The sequence below is a fragment of the Megascapheus bottae genome, chromosome 7 (genome assembly GCF_031878675.1).
Source record: "Megascapheus bottae isolate mThoBot1 chromosome 7, mThoBot2.hap1, whole genome shotgun sequence".
In the NCBI taxonomy this organism is placed as follows: domain Eukaryota; kingdom Metazoa; phylum Chordata; class Mammalia; order Rodentia; family Geomyidae; genus Megascapheus; species Megascapheus bottae.
In genome coordinates, this window is record NC_143515.1 from 78,062,250 (window position 1) to 78,078,537 (window position 16,288).

General features: G+C 46.6%; 1 protein-coding gene across 4 annotated transcripts in view; it reads right to left on the reverse strand.

Moving 5' to 3' along the window:
• Positions 1–16,288, reverse strand: part of Atp6v1c2 (ATPase H+ transporting V1 subunit C2) — a 39,659-nt gene that overhangs the window by 18,777 nt on the left and 4,594 nt on the right. For all 4 annotated transcript variants that reach the window (XM_090337448.1, XM_090337446.1, XM_090337447.1 and 1 more), the window contains exons 3-4: positions 16,105–16,172; positions 408–493 (exon numbers count right to left, since the gene is read on the reverse strand). In XM_090337448.1, the coding sequence (XP_090193574.1) occupies positions 408–493; positions 16,105–16,172 (154 nt within the window). The remainder of the gene's footprint in view (positions 1–407; positions 494–16,104; positions 16,173–16,288) is intronic.

Here is a 16,288-nt window from a genome sequence, read left to right on the forward strand (position 1 = left end):
TAAAGATGGGAGACTCCAGTGTCCTGCCCCAAACACTCCTATCTCCACTCCACTTCATCAGCAAAATGCCAGAAGTGGACGAGTGGCTCAAGTGGTAGAGCACCAGCCTTGACTGGAAAAAAGCCAAGTGAGAGCTTGAGGCCCTATGTTCAAGCCCCAGTCCTGACACATGGAAGGAAGGGAGGGAGGGAGGGAGGGAGGGAGGGAGGGAGGGAGGGAGAGGGGGAGGGAGGGAGGTCAGGCAGCTAAGCCACAAGCATAGGAAGGAACCTGTCACCCAAGCTGTGCTAACAGTAGGATGAGTAACTCTTGTCCAGCCCATCCGTCCTGGGCTTCCTCTGAGGCCTGGAATGTTGCTGTGACTTGCGTGGCTGCAGCCTGGATGAACCCGTCCTGGACAGACCTACCTCCGTTGGCCAGGAGATTCTCCTGAACTTTTCCCTTGGAGTCTTCCATGACCTCCGCCACGCTCTGTGCCATTCTCTTTATGAGGCTGTGGAGAGAAAAAAAAAAGAGGCAGTGAGGCAGGGGAGGCGCAGAGGCTGCTGGCACGAGAAGCCGCCATGACTCGCCAATCTGTAGGAAGAGACTTACACTATGAGGAGCCTTTGAACCAGTCACTCCACTTCTGGGAAACCACCTTCAGGAAATAGGAAACGCACGGGGAAATAAAAAAGCCTTCTGAACAGAAAGATGTTCTTGTCAGCATTACTACTGACCAAAAAAACATAACTGGCACAAGCAGATGGTTCAACAATGGGGAATTGTGTGAATGAGTGATGGTATATTCCAGCTGACAGACCGCTGGGCAGATACTGAAAGTATAGTTTACAAAGAATTTCAATGACCCGGGAACAAGGCACATATTATAATGGGAGGTGGAAAAACCCAACACAGAAAGCAAAGCAGCCAGGCCAGCTGCCAGAGACAATTTCAAGTGCTTTTCCTGTTTCTATATTTTTCTATTATAATTGGACATTTCTTTTGTAATTAGAAAAGCCAAGCTTTGGGTTCCATTAAATGCACTGAAAAAGGATTTACCATGGCTCTGCCAACAACCACCTGGATGTTTCAGGCCAAAGAGGTTTAATTGCTTTCTTTCTTTTTTGACAGTCCTGGGCACTGTCCTTGAGCTTTCTCAAGGTTATTACTCTACCACTTGAGCCACAGCACCACTTGTGGCTTTTTCTGTGTATGTGGTACCAAGGAATCACACCTGGGTTGGATTCATGCATGCTAGGCCAGCCCTCTACCCCTTAGCCACACTCCTGGCCCCGGTTTAATTTCTTTAAGGGTCAACTCTTATCTACAAAATGCAGAGAGTAAAGTGGGCACCAGTGTTCATACCTGTAATCCTAGCTACTCCGGAAGCATAGGTATGAGGATCACAGTTCAAAGCCGGCTCGAGAATCTTATGTTCAATTATTTCCAGCAAAAGGTCAGAAGTGAAGGTTGTAGAGTATCAGGAGGTTCCTAAAAAGCTAAACCCAGACCTTCCCTTCAACCCAGCCATACCACTCCTGGGCATCTGCCCCGAGCATCCTGAACCAGGATATGACAAGGACACCTGTACATCCATGTTCATGACAACATTATTCTCAATAGCCAAGATACGGGAACAAGCCAGGTGCCCCACAATAGATAAATGGATCCAAAAAACAGTACCAGTGTCCAATGGAATTTGACCCAGCCCTGAGAAGGGATAAATGATGTCATTCACGGGGAGATGGATAGAACTAGGATCAATCATGCTAAGTGAGGTGAGCCAAGGTTCTCCCTGGTCTGTGGAAAGTGGATTATTTTTGTTGTTATTTTGTTCTTTTCCCTTGTAATTTTAGAGATGCTATACAGCAGGTCTACTTTTAGAGATATTGTGTGATAAGTATATTTATTTCCATTTGCTTATTCCCTCTCTCCCATGAGTTGATTAGTTCACTTTTGTCAGTGGGCAGTGGATGGATCCAGCAGCAGCACTTTTTCACCTGCTTTCCACAAATTCTGTGCCCTTCTCTTAGCTGCAGATGCAAATGACAAATTATACAGGTTTCTAGACACTCACAAACAGTGAGACTGAAAGAAGGTACTCTTAGGAGATAGTCACCAAATTGTAATACCCAAGGAATTTTTCATGTGTATATAAAACACCTGCTAAAATGAACTCCAAAGATATGAAAGCAAATGACCTTTTTCTTAATCTGTTTTTTTTTCATTTTCTGATGACTCTATATCCTTTATCTCCTATATGGTGGACAGACATGCACATCTGAAGAAAGATACTGGGGAGGGCACAGAATCAGTGGAAAATGGAAGAAAAATTTCATCAGCAGACCTGACTAGTTGCACTAGACATCGATGAAAGTGAACCATGCAACTCATGGGCAGAGATGGAAGGGAAGGAATGAGAGAGAACGAAATAACAGATGACTATGCAAAAGGAAGGACATGTACTCATTACCTGCCGTATGTAAAGGTGACCCCTCTGTATATCACCTCTACAGCAATGATAGAGTAAGAAAAAAAAATAAAGTCAGTGGCGGGGCTTGAACTCAGGACTTGGATGCTGTTCTTTAGCCTATATCACTCAAGGCTAGCACTCTACCAATTGAGCCACAGATCCAGTTCTATGTTTTTGGTGGCTAATTGGAGATAAAGGATCTCGTGGACTTTGCTGACAAGGCTGGATCCTCAGATCTCCGCCTCCTAAGTAGCTAGGATTGCAGGCGCGAGCCACCAGTGCACGTGCAAACTGTCATCTCCTATGACCCACCACATGTATTCAACACTTGGTTTGCAATGAAGTTGCCTGAAACTGCAGCTAACCACAGGGTCTGATCACAGAAGCAAGCTGAAGAATCAGAGGAGCTCTAACTCCTCACAGTGTCCGATCGTGCCCACATGCTCCCGTCCTCCCCAACAAGCTGAAAAGCAGGGGCCTCAGCAGCTCCTTCATGATTCTTTGCTTGTCCCAGGCTCCCTGTTGCCTTCTCACACCACTTCTCACTGCAGCCATGTAGCCCTTAGGCAGGCTCTCACATCCGCATAACACGCTCTGACTAAGCTGAGACGCTAGAGAAACCCCTGGTTCTACCCCATAAAACCAGCCGTGATCACTAACTATAGTCATCTGAGAACTGGAGTGGTATCCAACCAGAACTTACTTCTTTCGTAAGAAACCTAGGAATCTTGATGCTATCTTTTTGTTATTGTTTTGCTTGTTTTATTTTCTCTTTTGTCTTATTTATTCAGCAAACATGAAGATTAACAGAGTGGCAACATTTGCTTAGGGCTTTTCTATACTCATTGTATTTCTCGATCCACGTCAGTATCATGAATAAAAATTCTGTGCTGGTACATGTCAAACATTCAGTCACATGATTTGGGGACATTTTATGTGTTTGTTTGGTTGGTTGGTTGGTTGTTGTTGTTGTTGCTGTTTTGCCAGTCCTGGGCTTGAACTCAGGGCCTGAGCACTGTCCTTGGACTTTCTCAAGGCTACAGCTCTACCACTTGAGCCTCAGCACCACTTCTGGCTTTTTTCTATGTATGTGGTACATACACTCAACCACTAGGCCAAACTCCCGGCCAAGTGTTTGTTTGTTTTTAACTGTATTTTTTTTTTTCATTTTTGGTACTAGAATCAAAAGCAGGAGATGTCCCAGCCCAGGGACATTTATATTTGGAATTTGTATTCATTTGCTAGGGCAACCATAATAAAATACCTTAAATGGAATGGTTTTGCCGATCTGTTTTGTTGTTGTTGTTTGTACAGGTACTAGGACTTGAATTCAGAGCCTCTCATTCTCACTTAGCTTTTGCACTCAAGGCTGGTACTCTACCACTTGAACCAGACTTCCACTTCTGGTTTTTGCTGGCCAAGTGGATAACAGTCTCATGGACTTTCCTGTCCAGGCTGGCTTCTAGCCTCAATTCTCACATCTCAGTCTCCTGAAGGGCTAGAATGACAAGGAAGGGTAAGCCACTGGCTCTTGGCCTTGATGTGGAGTTTTTGTTCGTTTGTTTTTACTATTGTTTTTTTTTGTGCTAGTCCTGGGACTTGAATTCAGGGGTTCACTTGGCTTTTTCACTCAAGGCTAGTTCTCTACCACTTGAACCAACACTCCATTTTCAGTTTTCATTGGTTAACTGAAGAAAAGAGCCTCATGGACTTTCTTCCCAGGCTGGCTTTGTACTGTGATCCTCATATCTTAGCCTCCTCAGTAGCTAGGGTGATAGACATTACCACTAGCTCCTGGCTTTGACGATGTGTTAAATCTACTTTTTCCCCCTTAAATTGTATAAGAGCAGGGTACCCTTGTTCCTTCCATCTACTGAACAGAAGTGTTTCACTACATGGCTGAGCCATGGGTTGATTTTTCTCTTTGATACATGTTGCAATGATACAGCATATTTATATGGAATGAGTTGCTATAAAATAGCAACTAATTGACTAAAGGGTGGTCATTCATCATTTTACCAAGATAGAACCATGCCAGCCTCCAAAGACACAGGGCCACACACCAGCAATGTAGCAGCTTGCTGTTTCTCTGAATGCAGGCCAATGTCAGTATGAAGTTTTCTAATCCCTGCCAATCTGATAGCTGAACCTATCTCTGTGTTCTGATTTGCATTTCTGGACTTTATTTATTGACTTCACAGAAAGCTGCTCCCTAATTTAATAAATCACACGGTCACAGCCTTTCTCAGGCTCGTTTGTGTTTTGTTTCGTATTTGGTTGGTTTGGGGTTGGGGCAGTACCACACTTGCTAGACAGGTGCCCTGACACAAACCTCCATCCTTCTTTATTTGTCCTGGTGATTTTGAGGCAGTGTCCCACGTGTTTGCCTAGTATGCACTAGGACTGGACTAAAATACTCGATTTCACACTTTCCACCGCAGCTGATATGGCAGGTATGGGCCACCCCAGCCTCTTCCATTCAGATGGAAGCCTTACGAACGTTTTGGTCCAGGCAAGACTGCTGATCTCAATCTCCCAAAGCAGCAAGGATTATAGACATGAGCTCCCACCCCTGGCTTATTAGGTGATTTGGATCTCAATTGAGTGGTTCGAGCAACGTGGCGTTCCCATTTTAAAGAAAATAGCCAGGCACCAGTGGCTCATATCTGTAATTCTAGCTACTCGGGAGGGTGAGATCTCAGCATCTGTGAGACCCTTATCTCCTCGGGGGGAAAAAAAATCTGGAACAATCTGGGAGTGGCACTGTGGCTCAAGTGCTAGAACACTAGTCTTGAGCACAGAGAGGCTCAGGGGTAGCACATAGGCCCCGAGTTCAAGATGTAGGACCCGCAAAATCAAATCAAATCAAATTAATAAGGTCACCACATACAGTGAGCAATGTCAAAGTGGAATCTGATGACAAATGTGTAAGGTACTAGCCTCTGATATCTGGAAAACCAGTCTAAAGTGTGGTTTCTCTGAAACATCCAACACAAAGAAGTAGTCACTCATGAGAAGTGATAATAATTGCAAACAATAAGCAATGCTGACCACTGGGCTGTGTTTACAAGGACATACACTTTGGTCACAGCTCACAAACCTGTTGCCTTAACATGTGCGCCTTTCATTCTCTTTAACTTTGACCTCATTAGAGACCAACTGGTAAACAGACCAGACCTGAACAAATGACCAGCAGCAGCCTTACCCACACCCACACCAGGAAAGATCGGCCAGCACGCTCCTACCAGATGCACTCACAAGAACACAGAGCACTGCTTTTGTAACATACTCACCCAAACCCAACACGCACACACTGTGTCAAACTAGGCACCGGTGGCTCACACCCAATCTGAGAATCCTAGGAAGTAAAAGCCAGGGAAGAAAAGTCCATGGCACGCTTATGTCCAATAAACCACCTAAAAACTGGAATTGGAGCTGTGGCTTAAGTGGTAGAGTGTCATCCATGAGTGAAATGGCCAAGCGAGAGCATGAGGTCCTGAGTTCAAGTCCTAGTATCAGCTTAAAGATATAGATAGATGGGAGAGAGAGAGAGAGAGAGAGAGAGAGAGAGAGAGAGAGAGAGAGAGAGAGAGAGAGAGAGAGAGAGAGAGAGAGCGCATAGACTGGAGGGTGGGTAGAGGGAGGGAAAGTCATAAATAGTAGCCATGGGTACAAGCAACCAAGTAAAGGGGCAAGACAAAGCATGTAATGAGCAGAATTCCTTGCCAGAGGAGAAAGTGAGGGTTCATGTTTGAGGTTCAAGGAGGGGAAACCAGAAGCTGGGCAGGCAGCATGCATGCAGACACCTAGAAGCTATGGGGAGATGGTCAGGTAACAAGGGCCTAACTGGACCAGCCTCACAGATCTGCCAGTTGTTTGGGTGGATGGTGAAATGTTCTTCCCCTACCACAGAAGGAAAGAGACCGTTCAGCCCTACCGATTTTTGGACCTGGGGCTCCACAGGCGGCGACCCCATCTCCCCCGCCTTGGGTAGGAACAGTGAGATGGCTCACGAGATGAGTGATCTCCTGAGGCCTGTTTCTCTTTCTGTCACAGCCAGGCAATTTCTGCCATGCAGGGAGGGCCCTGGGGCTCTTGTAGGCCTGGGGTATGGGCACCAGCCGCAGCAGGAAGGTCTGCATGCACTGGATGAATCAGAGGGGGTGGGGGGGCTGGCCTCTGCTCTCACCCCAGTCTACCTCCCAGGGCCAGCACGGAGCAGATTCTTCCTCCAGGGCCTTCAGAGGTAAGGCCCCCATGGATGCTGCACTGCAACCTATACACAGCCCAGCCTGCTAAGGTTTGGAGCAAGCCAGGTGCCGGAAATCCTAGCCACTGGGGAGGCTGAGATCGGAAGACCGCGGGCAGGAGAGTCAGGGAGACTCTTATTTCCAATTAATCAGCAAGAAGTGGAGCTGGGGCTCCAGTGGGACAGCCCAGCCTTGAGTGGGAAAAGTTAAAGAAAACAGCTGGGGCCAGGAGCTTGGCCTACTGGTAGAGTGCTTGCCTAGCATGCACCAAGACCCGGGTTCGATTCTTTGGTACCACATACATAGAAAAAGGTCAGAAATGCCAAATAGTATGACACTAAATATAAGGACCTCCAGGATAAGGAAACAAAAGCCATATAATGAGTGACTGTTGTCCTTAATGCACTATGTTATCGCTCATCTCTTTTGCTGTCCCTTGGTTATCTCATATTGTTACAATATTTCACCTTGTTATCTGATATATTTTATATGTGCTTAATTGGTTATTTGAAATTGGATAGGGAAGGGGGGAAATCAAGATAAGCAGGGGGGGGGAGGATGGGAGGGAAATGGGGACCATGTCATGAGAAAGGGTATCAATGTTTGTGAAGTCATGCACCTTCTATCTGGTGAATATAATGTAACCCTTCTATTAATCACAATAAAAAATTATTTTAAAAAAAAGAAAGAGGGGGGGCTGGGAGTTTGGCCTAGTGGTAGAGTGCTTGCCTAGCATGCACAAAGACCCGGGTTTGATTCCTTGGTACCACATACATAGAAAAAAGTTGGAAGTGATGCTCAGTCTCAAGTGGTAGAGCTTTAGCCTTAAGAAAGTCCAAGGACAGTGTTCAGACCCTGAGCTCAAGCCCAGGACTGGCAAAAAATAAAAAATAAAAATAAATAAAGCATAATTTAAAAAAAAAAAAGAAAAAAAAAGAAAGAGGGCCGGGAGTTTGGCCTAGTGGTGAAAGTGCTTGCCTAGCATGCATGAAGACCCGGGTTCGAATCCTCGGTACCACATATAGAAAAAAGCCGGAAGTGGTGCTGAGGCTCAAGTGGTAGAGCTCTAGCCTTGAGAAAGTCCAAGGACAGTGCTCAGGCCCTGAGCTCAAGCCCAGGACTGGCAAAAAAAAAAAAAAAGAATTTGCCGGGAGTTTGGCCTAGTGGTAGAGTGCTTGCCTAGCATGCATGGAGGCCTGGGTTCGATTCCTCAGTACCATATACATAGAAAAAAAAAAGAAAGAAAAAGGCCAGAAATGGTGCTAAGGCTCAATTGGTAGAGTTCTAGCCCTGAGAAAGTCTAAGGACAGGATTAGCCCAGGATTAGAAAAAAAAAAAAAAAAAAGGAAAAAGAAAAAAGAAAGAACAACAGCTAAGTTTTGAGTTCAAGTCCTAGTACTGACTGACATTAAAAAAAGAAACAGGAAAAAAAATCAAAAGTTTGGAGGAGGACAAACTGGCTTTCTGATCAGAAGAGCTGGTTCACATAGTGAATTGAAGCCCCTTTGTATAACTACTTAATAAAAAAATAACCTATTTATACATTTTAATCTAAATATATAAATCTATTCTATGCATACATGTACATATAAGAGAAGATTGTTCCAAGCCACTTCCCGGGTGTTGGCAACTTCAGCAGGTCCTGACTCTTGGTCCTGCCCGTGAAGCAGGTTCCCAACCCCCACCCCAGGGACTGCTGTGCCTCCTGAAAACACAAAGCCTTCAGCAGGTCAGCATCCCAGCATGCTCAGCGCCAACTGTCCTCAGGTGGGAGTAGCCGAAAAGAAGGCCCAGCCTGAGAAGAAAGCCTAGAAGCTTCTATGCAGGGTGGGACCTATGAGACTCACAGCCACCACCAGGCACCTCACCCCAGCCTTTGTCTCTGCTGCCACCTCAATGTAGGGACAATGACATCAATGTGCCCTGCAGCAAAGTCATCAGGCAAATGAAACTAGTGACCCATTAAGTGACTTTCTTTATATAAAAACAAAGGTCCAAAACACTCCCAGAAGGATCTCCACTCTGGGCACCGACAACCCTTGCTTTAAATTCTAATCTTGCGTCTCAGACACCAGAAGGTGAAGGAATCTGTAGAAAGATTCCCTCACACTCCATTTAGCCACTCAAGACAGATTTCTGTTTGGCCAGCTTGGCATTTTTCAGAGCTGGAGCCGCCCACACTGGGACCCACCTCAAAAATCCAGTCCCACTGGGCATGGCACTGTAATGCCTTCAGTCCAAACTACTCAGGAGGATCACATAAGCCAGGAAGGTCAAGGCTACCATGGGTAGAATTTAATGAGATCCCACTTGAAAAGAAAGCCAAGCCAATCTACCCTGACAGCTAGTTGGCCCCTGGGACATCCGGGCCTCCATCTGTGGGACTCCTTCCCAAAGACCCGGGCTCCAGATCCTACAAAGTGAAAGGCATGCTGGGAGCTGCGCCTTCTCAGCCCTTCGAGGCCGCATGAGTGAGGGGTAGGCCGTGTGCAAATTACAAAACCAGGAACTACAAATGGCTGATAAACACTTGAAACCATGTTGACTCTGGCTGGGAACCCAAGCACCCTTCTTCGCTGGGGAAATGGACTGCCTCCTAAAGGCACTTCACTGACAGGAGTATGAGGAAAGAGACTCTCCTGACACCCAGGGAACCGTTTAGCAATGTGTACCAACAGCTTAAGTATGTCTATGTCCTTTGAACCTCAAGTTCCTTCCTGGGAACCAAACCCAGGACACCTTGTCAGTTCTATCTGGGATGGAACTTTAGTATTGCCAAAAATGTCGACAAAGAGTCGTGTCCTAAGGGGCAAAGAGAGTTAATTTGTTCAATAAACTCATGATGAGAACATAAAATCTGTAGTTTATCACCATAAAAATATTAATTACAATAAAAATATATGAAAAAAACTAGGGCTGGGTTCTGTAAGCCTAGCTACTCAAGAGGCCATTTCTCATGTCCCAGACTTCATGTCGAGTAATCTGACTATGACAGACGCTACCCAAAACCATGCATGGGGTCAAAGGTGGGAAGGTCCCTGGCGAGTGAGAGGAGGTCGTGTGGAGACGTCTCCAAGGCCACACAGCTCCTTCCCAACTGGCCAAGACAATATCAAGTCCTCTAGGCCACCTCATGGCTCCTTGCCTCAACTTCAGAGCAACAAATAGGATTTTTATTTGTACAAATTGACTTGGGGGAGGGAGGGCTGAGACAAGGTCTTGCTGTGGAGCTCAGATGGGCCTTAAACTCCTGACCCTCCTCCTCTATCTGCCTTCCAAGAGCTTGGACTACCTGCCAGCACCCCTAGGCCCAGACAGGAGATTAGGTTTGTGGGGGGAGGGCTAGAAATGTGGCTTAGTGGTAGAGTATTTGTCTAGCATGCATGAAGCCCTGGGTTTGATTCCTCCATACCACATAAATAGAAAAGAGCTGGAACTGGTGCTGTGGCTCAAGCGATAGAGCTCTAACCTTGAGCAAAAGAAGCTCAGGAACAGTGCCCAGGGCCTGAGTCAAGTCTCAGGACTGGCAAACAGAAAAGAAAAAAACCAGTTAAATTTTAGTATCAGCATTTTTTAAATCTTAACAGTACTGTGGTTTGAATTCAGAGCTTTGTTCTTGTTAGACAGAATCTACCATTCTCATCCCAGCCATTTAGCTATTTTGTTAATATTTTTCTATTTTAATTCTCTAATTTGATTTTTATTTTCTATCCTATTATTCTATTCTATGTTGCTATTTTTCTCACATTTTTGCCCGAGTTAACCTGCACTGCAACCTTTTGGTGACAGGCTGATGTCACCAGCTCAGGCTTATTTGTTGAAGCAGGCTCTTACCAACTCTTTGCCCAGGGTGGTCTCAATCTTTATGATCTCCATCTCTCAAATAACTGGGATTATAGATGTAAGCCACCATACTCAGCCTAACATCACTATTAAACAAACAAAAACGCCAGGGGCTGGTGGCTCACCCCTAGAATCCTAGCTACTCAGGATCCAGGTGCAAAGAGCCAAGAACGACTCTTATCTCCAATTAACCATCAGAAAACCAGAAGTGGCATTGTGTCTCAGAGTGGTAGAGTACTAGCCTTGAGCTGAAGAGCTCAGGGACAATGCCCAGGCCCGGAGTTCAAGCCCAATGACCAAACTTCCCCCCTAAAAAATATTCTCACTTATATTGCTTATATTTGCCTTAAAAATCAGAAGCCATATCCATTTCACTAGTCCCCCCCAACACAGCCCATTTACCTTTCCCCTCCCTCAAAAACCCACCAACCTGCCAACAACCAGAACACTAGAGGGGAGGGGAGGGAGCTCAGTAGAAGTGTTCTTGCCTAGCATGCATGCAGACCAAAGACCTGGGTCCATCACCATCATGAGAAAGGAGAGAGGGAAAGGGGAGGGGGAGAGAGGAGGGGAGAAGGGGGGGATAAAGAGGAGGAAGGAAAGAGGGAGAAAGGGAAAAAGGAGAGAAGAAAAAGGATGGGGAAGGAAGGAGAGCAGGAGGATGAGAAGGAAGGAAGGAAGGAAGGAAGGAAGGAAGGAAGGAAGGAAGGAAGGAAGGAAGGAAGGGAGGGAGGGAGGGAGGGAGGGAGGGAGGGAGGGAGGGAGGGAATGAGAGGGGGAGAGAGGGAAACTTGCATCACACTGAAGTAGCAGGTTTGCAAAACCAAATAGGTCTATGAGAATATAGATCATATTCCCAGGGCGGAGGAGGCAAAGACAAGATGACACAAGTTCCAGGCCAGCCTGGGTTACGAGGTAAGACGCTGTCTGGGAAAGGAGGAGAGGACCTGTGGGGTGGCTCCTATGGCTCTTGGAACTGAGGAGAGTATACAGCAGATGCCAGCCTGACCTGGGAAGAGCCACACCCAGAGGGCAGGAAGGTGACCTGGCTGACACGAGGACTGAGGGAGCCCCAGTTCCCGAAGGACTTGAGGACTGAGGGAGCCCCAGTTCCCGAAGGACTTGGGCAGATCCAAGATAGAAGTGCCTGGTACTAAATTTAACCTCCAAGATTGGGTGGATTTCCCAACTTTTCCTGGGGCTGAGCCTTCCTCCAGGCCTGCCGCCCTCAGGAGACTGGGGAGGGCACTCCTGCCTCGCCAACTGGCTGGACTTCTGGGTCAGGAAGAGCTCCCTGGAGCAGGGAGTACATAGAAGGATCTAGATAGTCGTGGTAATGCAGACACTATCCCATCAGGACCTAGCCAGGGAAAGAGGGAAGAAGAAGCTAGAGAGGCCTCACCGCTGCCCACCACAGCCTAGAACAAGGGCTGGAAATGGGGTGAGCAGGCTGAGAGTCATTTCCATCACCTCTACATGATCTTTACAGCGGATTTAACTCTTTGAGTGACCATCTTTTCATCTATCACTCGAAGGCACTGGCCAAAATAGGGAATTGATAAGCATAAGAAAATGTGAAGACAGGGCTGGGAGTTTGGCCTAGTAGTAGAGTGCTTGCCTAGCATGCACAAAGACCAGGGTTCGATTCCTCGGTACCACATACATAGAAAAAGAAGCCAGAAGTGGTACTGTGGCTCAAGTGGTAGAGCCCTAGTCTTGAGAAAGCCCGAGGACAGTGCTCAGGCCCTGAGTTCAAGCCCTAGTACAGAGTTTTTATATGTGTGGGTCATTTAGCTTGCTTACTCAGCCAGCCCTGTGCCACGTAAGCCACATCTCCAACCTTGCTTTTTTCTGGTTATTTGTAGATAGTCTCTCATAGACTTTTCTTCCCCGAGTTGCCTTTGAACTGGCATCCTTCAGATCTCAACCTCCTGAGATGCTAGGATTACAGGTATGTGCCACCCAGGAGGTATTTGCAATTATTTTTCTTATACTAAGTAAGTCTTCAAAATCTGACATGGATGTCAGATTCACACGAGTCCTAGGCCCCACGTGGATGGCCAGGGGCAGTCGTCACGAGACCCGTGGGGTGGGTGGAGAAAGGAGGAAAGGCTCGACCCATGCAGAGGTGGAGTCCAAAAAGGCTCAAGAGACAGAGCAGTTGTCAGCTGCAGAGGCCATGGCTTGAACAGGTCCCTAAGGGCCTGTCCTGCTCAGAATTCAGACTCCTTCCTTCCTTCCCTCCTTCCTTCCTTCCTTCCTTCCTTCCTTCCTTCTTTCCTTTCCCTCTGTCTGTACACTGGTCATCCTAGGAGGTGCTGGGTGCCGAGTCTAATTGAGAGCACAAGCCTGGCCTTGGAGTGCTTCTGATCTGTCACATAATCCTGCAAGACAAGTTCAGTGTGGTGAGTGCTGTGGAGTCTCGAGTTGTGCTGGGAGTGACCAGAAGATGCACAGACAGTGGGGAGGGGGGGGTTACGGGGTGTGTGGGAAAGCAGGGTGCACCCTAGAATGGGGACAGGAACCCATAGCAAAGGCCACGGAGCAGCTTTGCAGAGTTCAGGAAGCACGAAGCACAACCGGGCAGCCACCTGCTGTGCCGTTCCCGAACGGAGGGGAAATCTCCACAGACTGCATCTGTGAAGAGAAGCCTGGATGCCTCCAGAATTCCTTGTCCACTTCTCTCTCTGCACCGTCTTCAGAGGAACTCGCAGGCATCGCCGAGCTGCCATCCACACGCCACGCTGTGATCTTCCATCAGCCACCCTGAACCCACTGCAGAGGACCACATGGGGAAGAAGGGCTGCAGCCATCCTGTATCATGGGAGATTCCCACGTGGCACGGGACAGTCAGTGACAGGCCAGTCAGGGATTATTTCAGCCAGCACTGCAGAGTAGGCAGCCATCGATCGTCCGAAACGTCACGGTGATCTAGTGACTCGGAAGCTGAGATCAAAGCCAGCCTGGATAGGAAAGCCCAGCAACAACTAACCGGCAAAAAGCCATCAGTGGAACTGTGGCTCGTGTTGTAAGAGCATAAGCCTTCAGCACAAAAGTTAAAGCACAGTGTTCAGGCCCTAGTACCAGCACAAATAAAATTAAATGGAGAATAGGGCTTTTAAAAAATAGATATAAAATCATTGGCTCTCTCCAAGGTTCTTGATTACAGTGTAAACACACAGAAATTAGTATAAGCAGTATGGAAGAATAATTTTAAAAAAAAGAAAGAAAAGGTCACAAAAGCAGAAGCTGCCTTTCAGGTCCACGGAAAAACAGTCTCATGCCTGAGTAAATAAATAATAAAAAGCATGTGGAAACCGTACACCTTGAGAACTCTGGTCCCTTCTCTGTCTCTGGGCAGAGGCAGTACAGACAAGCTTAAGCTGCTAGGTTACAGACCCAGCTAGCATTTATTTCTCCAATAACACTGGAGTACCTTTCAAAGAATCAGAGGTTCATTCAAAGAAATGAAAACGAATGTATTGGTATGTTCAATTCCCTCATCCCTCCCCCCACCCCAAGCTTTATTGTTAAATCTTAAGACAAAGACACACTGCCCTGACTGGCTCAAAGCCAGGAATAAGAATTTGCCGATCTTTAAGCCACACTGGGTTTTCTTCTCCCCAGGTAGGACCGTCTCGGGAATTTACACGTACAAGGAAAAGTAAAACAATGAACAGTGATTTCCATTCTTGCCACACCCTATTGGATTTTTAACGAACACTTCAGTTTGTATAAGTCCTATGTCTCCCATTTACAGCCCTCACCCATCTCGCATATACTTTTTCATGTGTTTCTTAAACATAGTCACACACATTCAGAGGCAACATGCACCACAAACCACCAGTGTCTACTGAAAATAAAAAGCAAGTAAAGAAAGCTAAATTAAATTAGAAGCAATAATAATCTAGTATCACTTTCAGAGCTGGAGGGGGCTTTGGTGAGTACAAAGCCAACTGACAGCACATAAAGGTCTCAAGAAGAAAATAGTGATGTGTGTGTGTGTGTGTGTGTGTGTGTGTGTGTGTGTGTGTCTGCTGGTACTAGGGCTTGAACTCTAGGATTCATGTTTTCAGCTAGACCTGAGTTGCACAAGGCCTGTGGGACCTTCTGGGGTGCCAACAGCCTCAGAAGGGAGTCAACATTTGGGCACCCAGCCACTTTCCTCTGCGTGGTAACTTTCCATGGGATCCACCCCGGGGGCGGGGGGGGGGGGGGGGGAATGGACTTCTACTCTTCTTCTACCCCACTTCATTCATTCCTTAAAGCAGAGATATGCACTGCTTTCTCACATTATAGGAAAAACCCAGGGACTCCTTTTCTTTTTGTCTTGCTGGTATCTGAGAAACTGGACCCACAGAGTCTGATCAAGAATTTCCACTTACAAATGTTCCACTTTTAGGTGTGTAGGAAGAAAAAAGGGCACTCACCACCACACCATTTGCAATACCAGGAGATATGAAAACTTAAACATCCAACGATAGAGACATCATCTAACTAAGGGTAGATGTATTCAGCCTCCTGAGTGCCAAGACTGCAGGCAGGCACCACCACATGGGCCATGGATGCATATATATTCAGATCTTTACTCACTTGTGTGGAAGGCGGCCTAGAAAGTTACAGGAATATTGACTCAAAAGAGAGAAAACCAGACAACGAGGGGACATGAAAGCAGAAATCAGATGAAAGGAAAACAAATTTCATGCTACATGTTTCCTTGTGTACTTTGAATTCCTTCCTATGTGCATACATTGCTTTAAAAAAAAAAAGCGGGCCAGGAGTTTGGTCTAGTGGTTAAAGTGCTTGCCTAGCATGCATGAAGACCCAGGTTCGATTCCTTGGCACCACATACATAGAAAAAAGCCAGAAGTGGTGCTGAGGCTCTAGTGGTAGAGCTCTAACCTTGAGAAAATCCAAGGACAGTGCTCAGGCCCTGAGCTCAAGCCCAGGACTGGCAAAAAAAAAAAAAAAAACCTAAAACTTAGCAGGGTACAGTGGCTCATGCCTGGAATCCTAGCTACTCAGGAGGCTGAGATCTGAGGATCGAGGTTCAAAGCCAGCCTAGGCACTAAAAAGTCCATTAGACTCCTATCTCTAATTAACCACCAGAAAACTGGAAGTGGTGCTGTGGCTCGAGGGGTAGGGTGGTAGTCTTATGCTGAAGAGCTCAGGGATAGCACCCAGGCCCAGAGTTCAAGTTCCACGACTGACCAAACACACCACCACCACCACCACCACTACCACCATCAACAACAACAACAACAAACGTAAAGCCTTGAAGCAAACCACATCAATCACTTGTCTACATGTAGCATCTACACATGACCATCCTTTTGAAGGCAGCTCCCTAAAATTGCTGCCTTCAGCAAACAAAATGGAGGGCCACCACGGTCTCACTGGCCTCCAGCTCCCAGGAAAGCCCATCTTGTCCTGCAGGCTTCTGAGACCAGGTTTAGACGAGTCTATACTTTGGTTAAAGCCCAAGCAAGAACACTATGTTCCCTGACAACAGTTCCAAATTCTCAGTTGTATGGAGTAAATAAAAAAATGGCTTACCTTTCAGCAAAGCTATCAAGTTTCCCCAACTCATCTGAGAGACCAATAAGGGAATCCAGAGTCCCCACCTGGAAAGATGGCACAGAAATTTGACGTGAGTGGGCTTTCTGGCCCAAGAGGGGGGGGTGTTATTTCAACGACAGTTCAGGTGGAGTTGCTTGATTTGGCTAGCCTTGGCAAATCA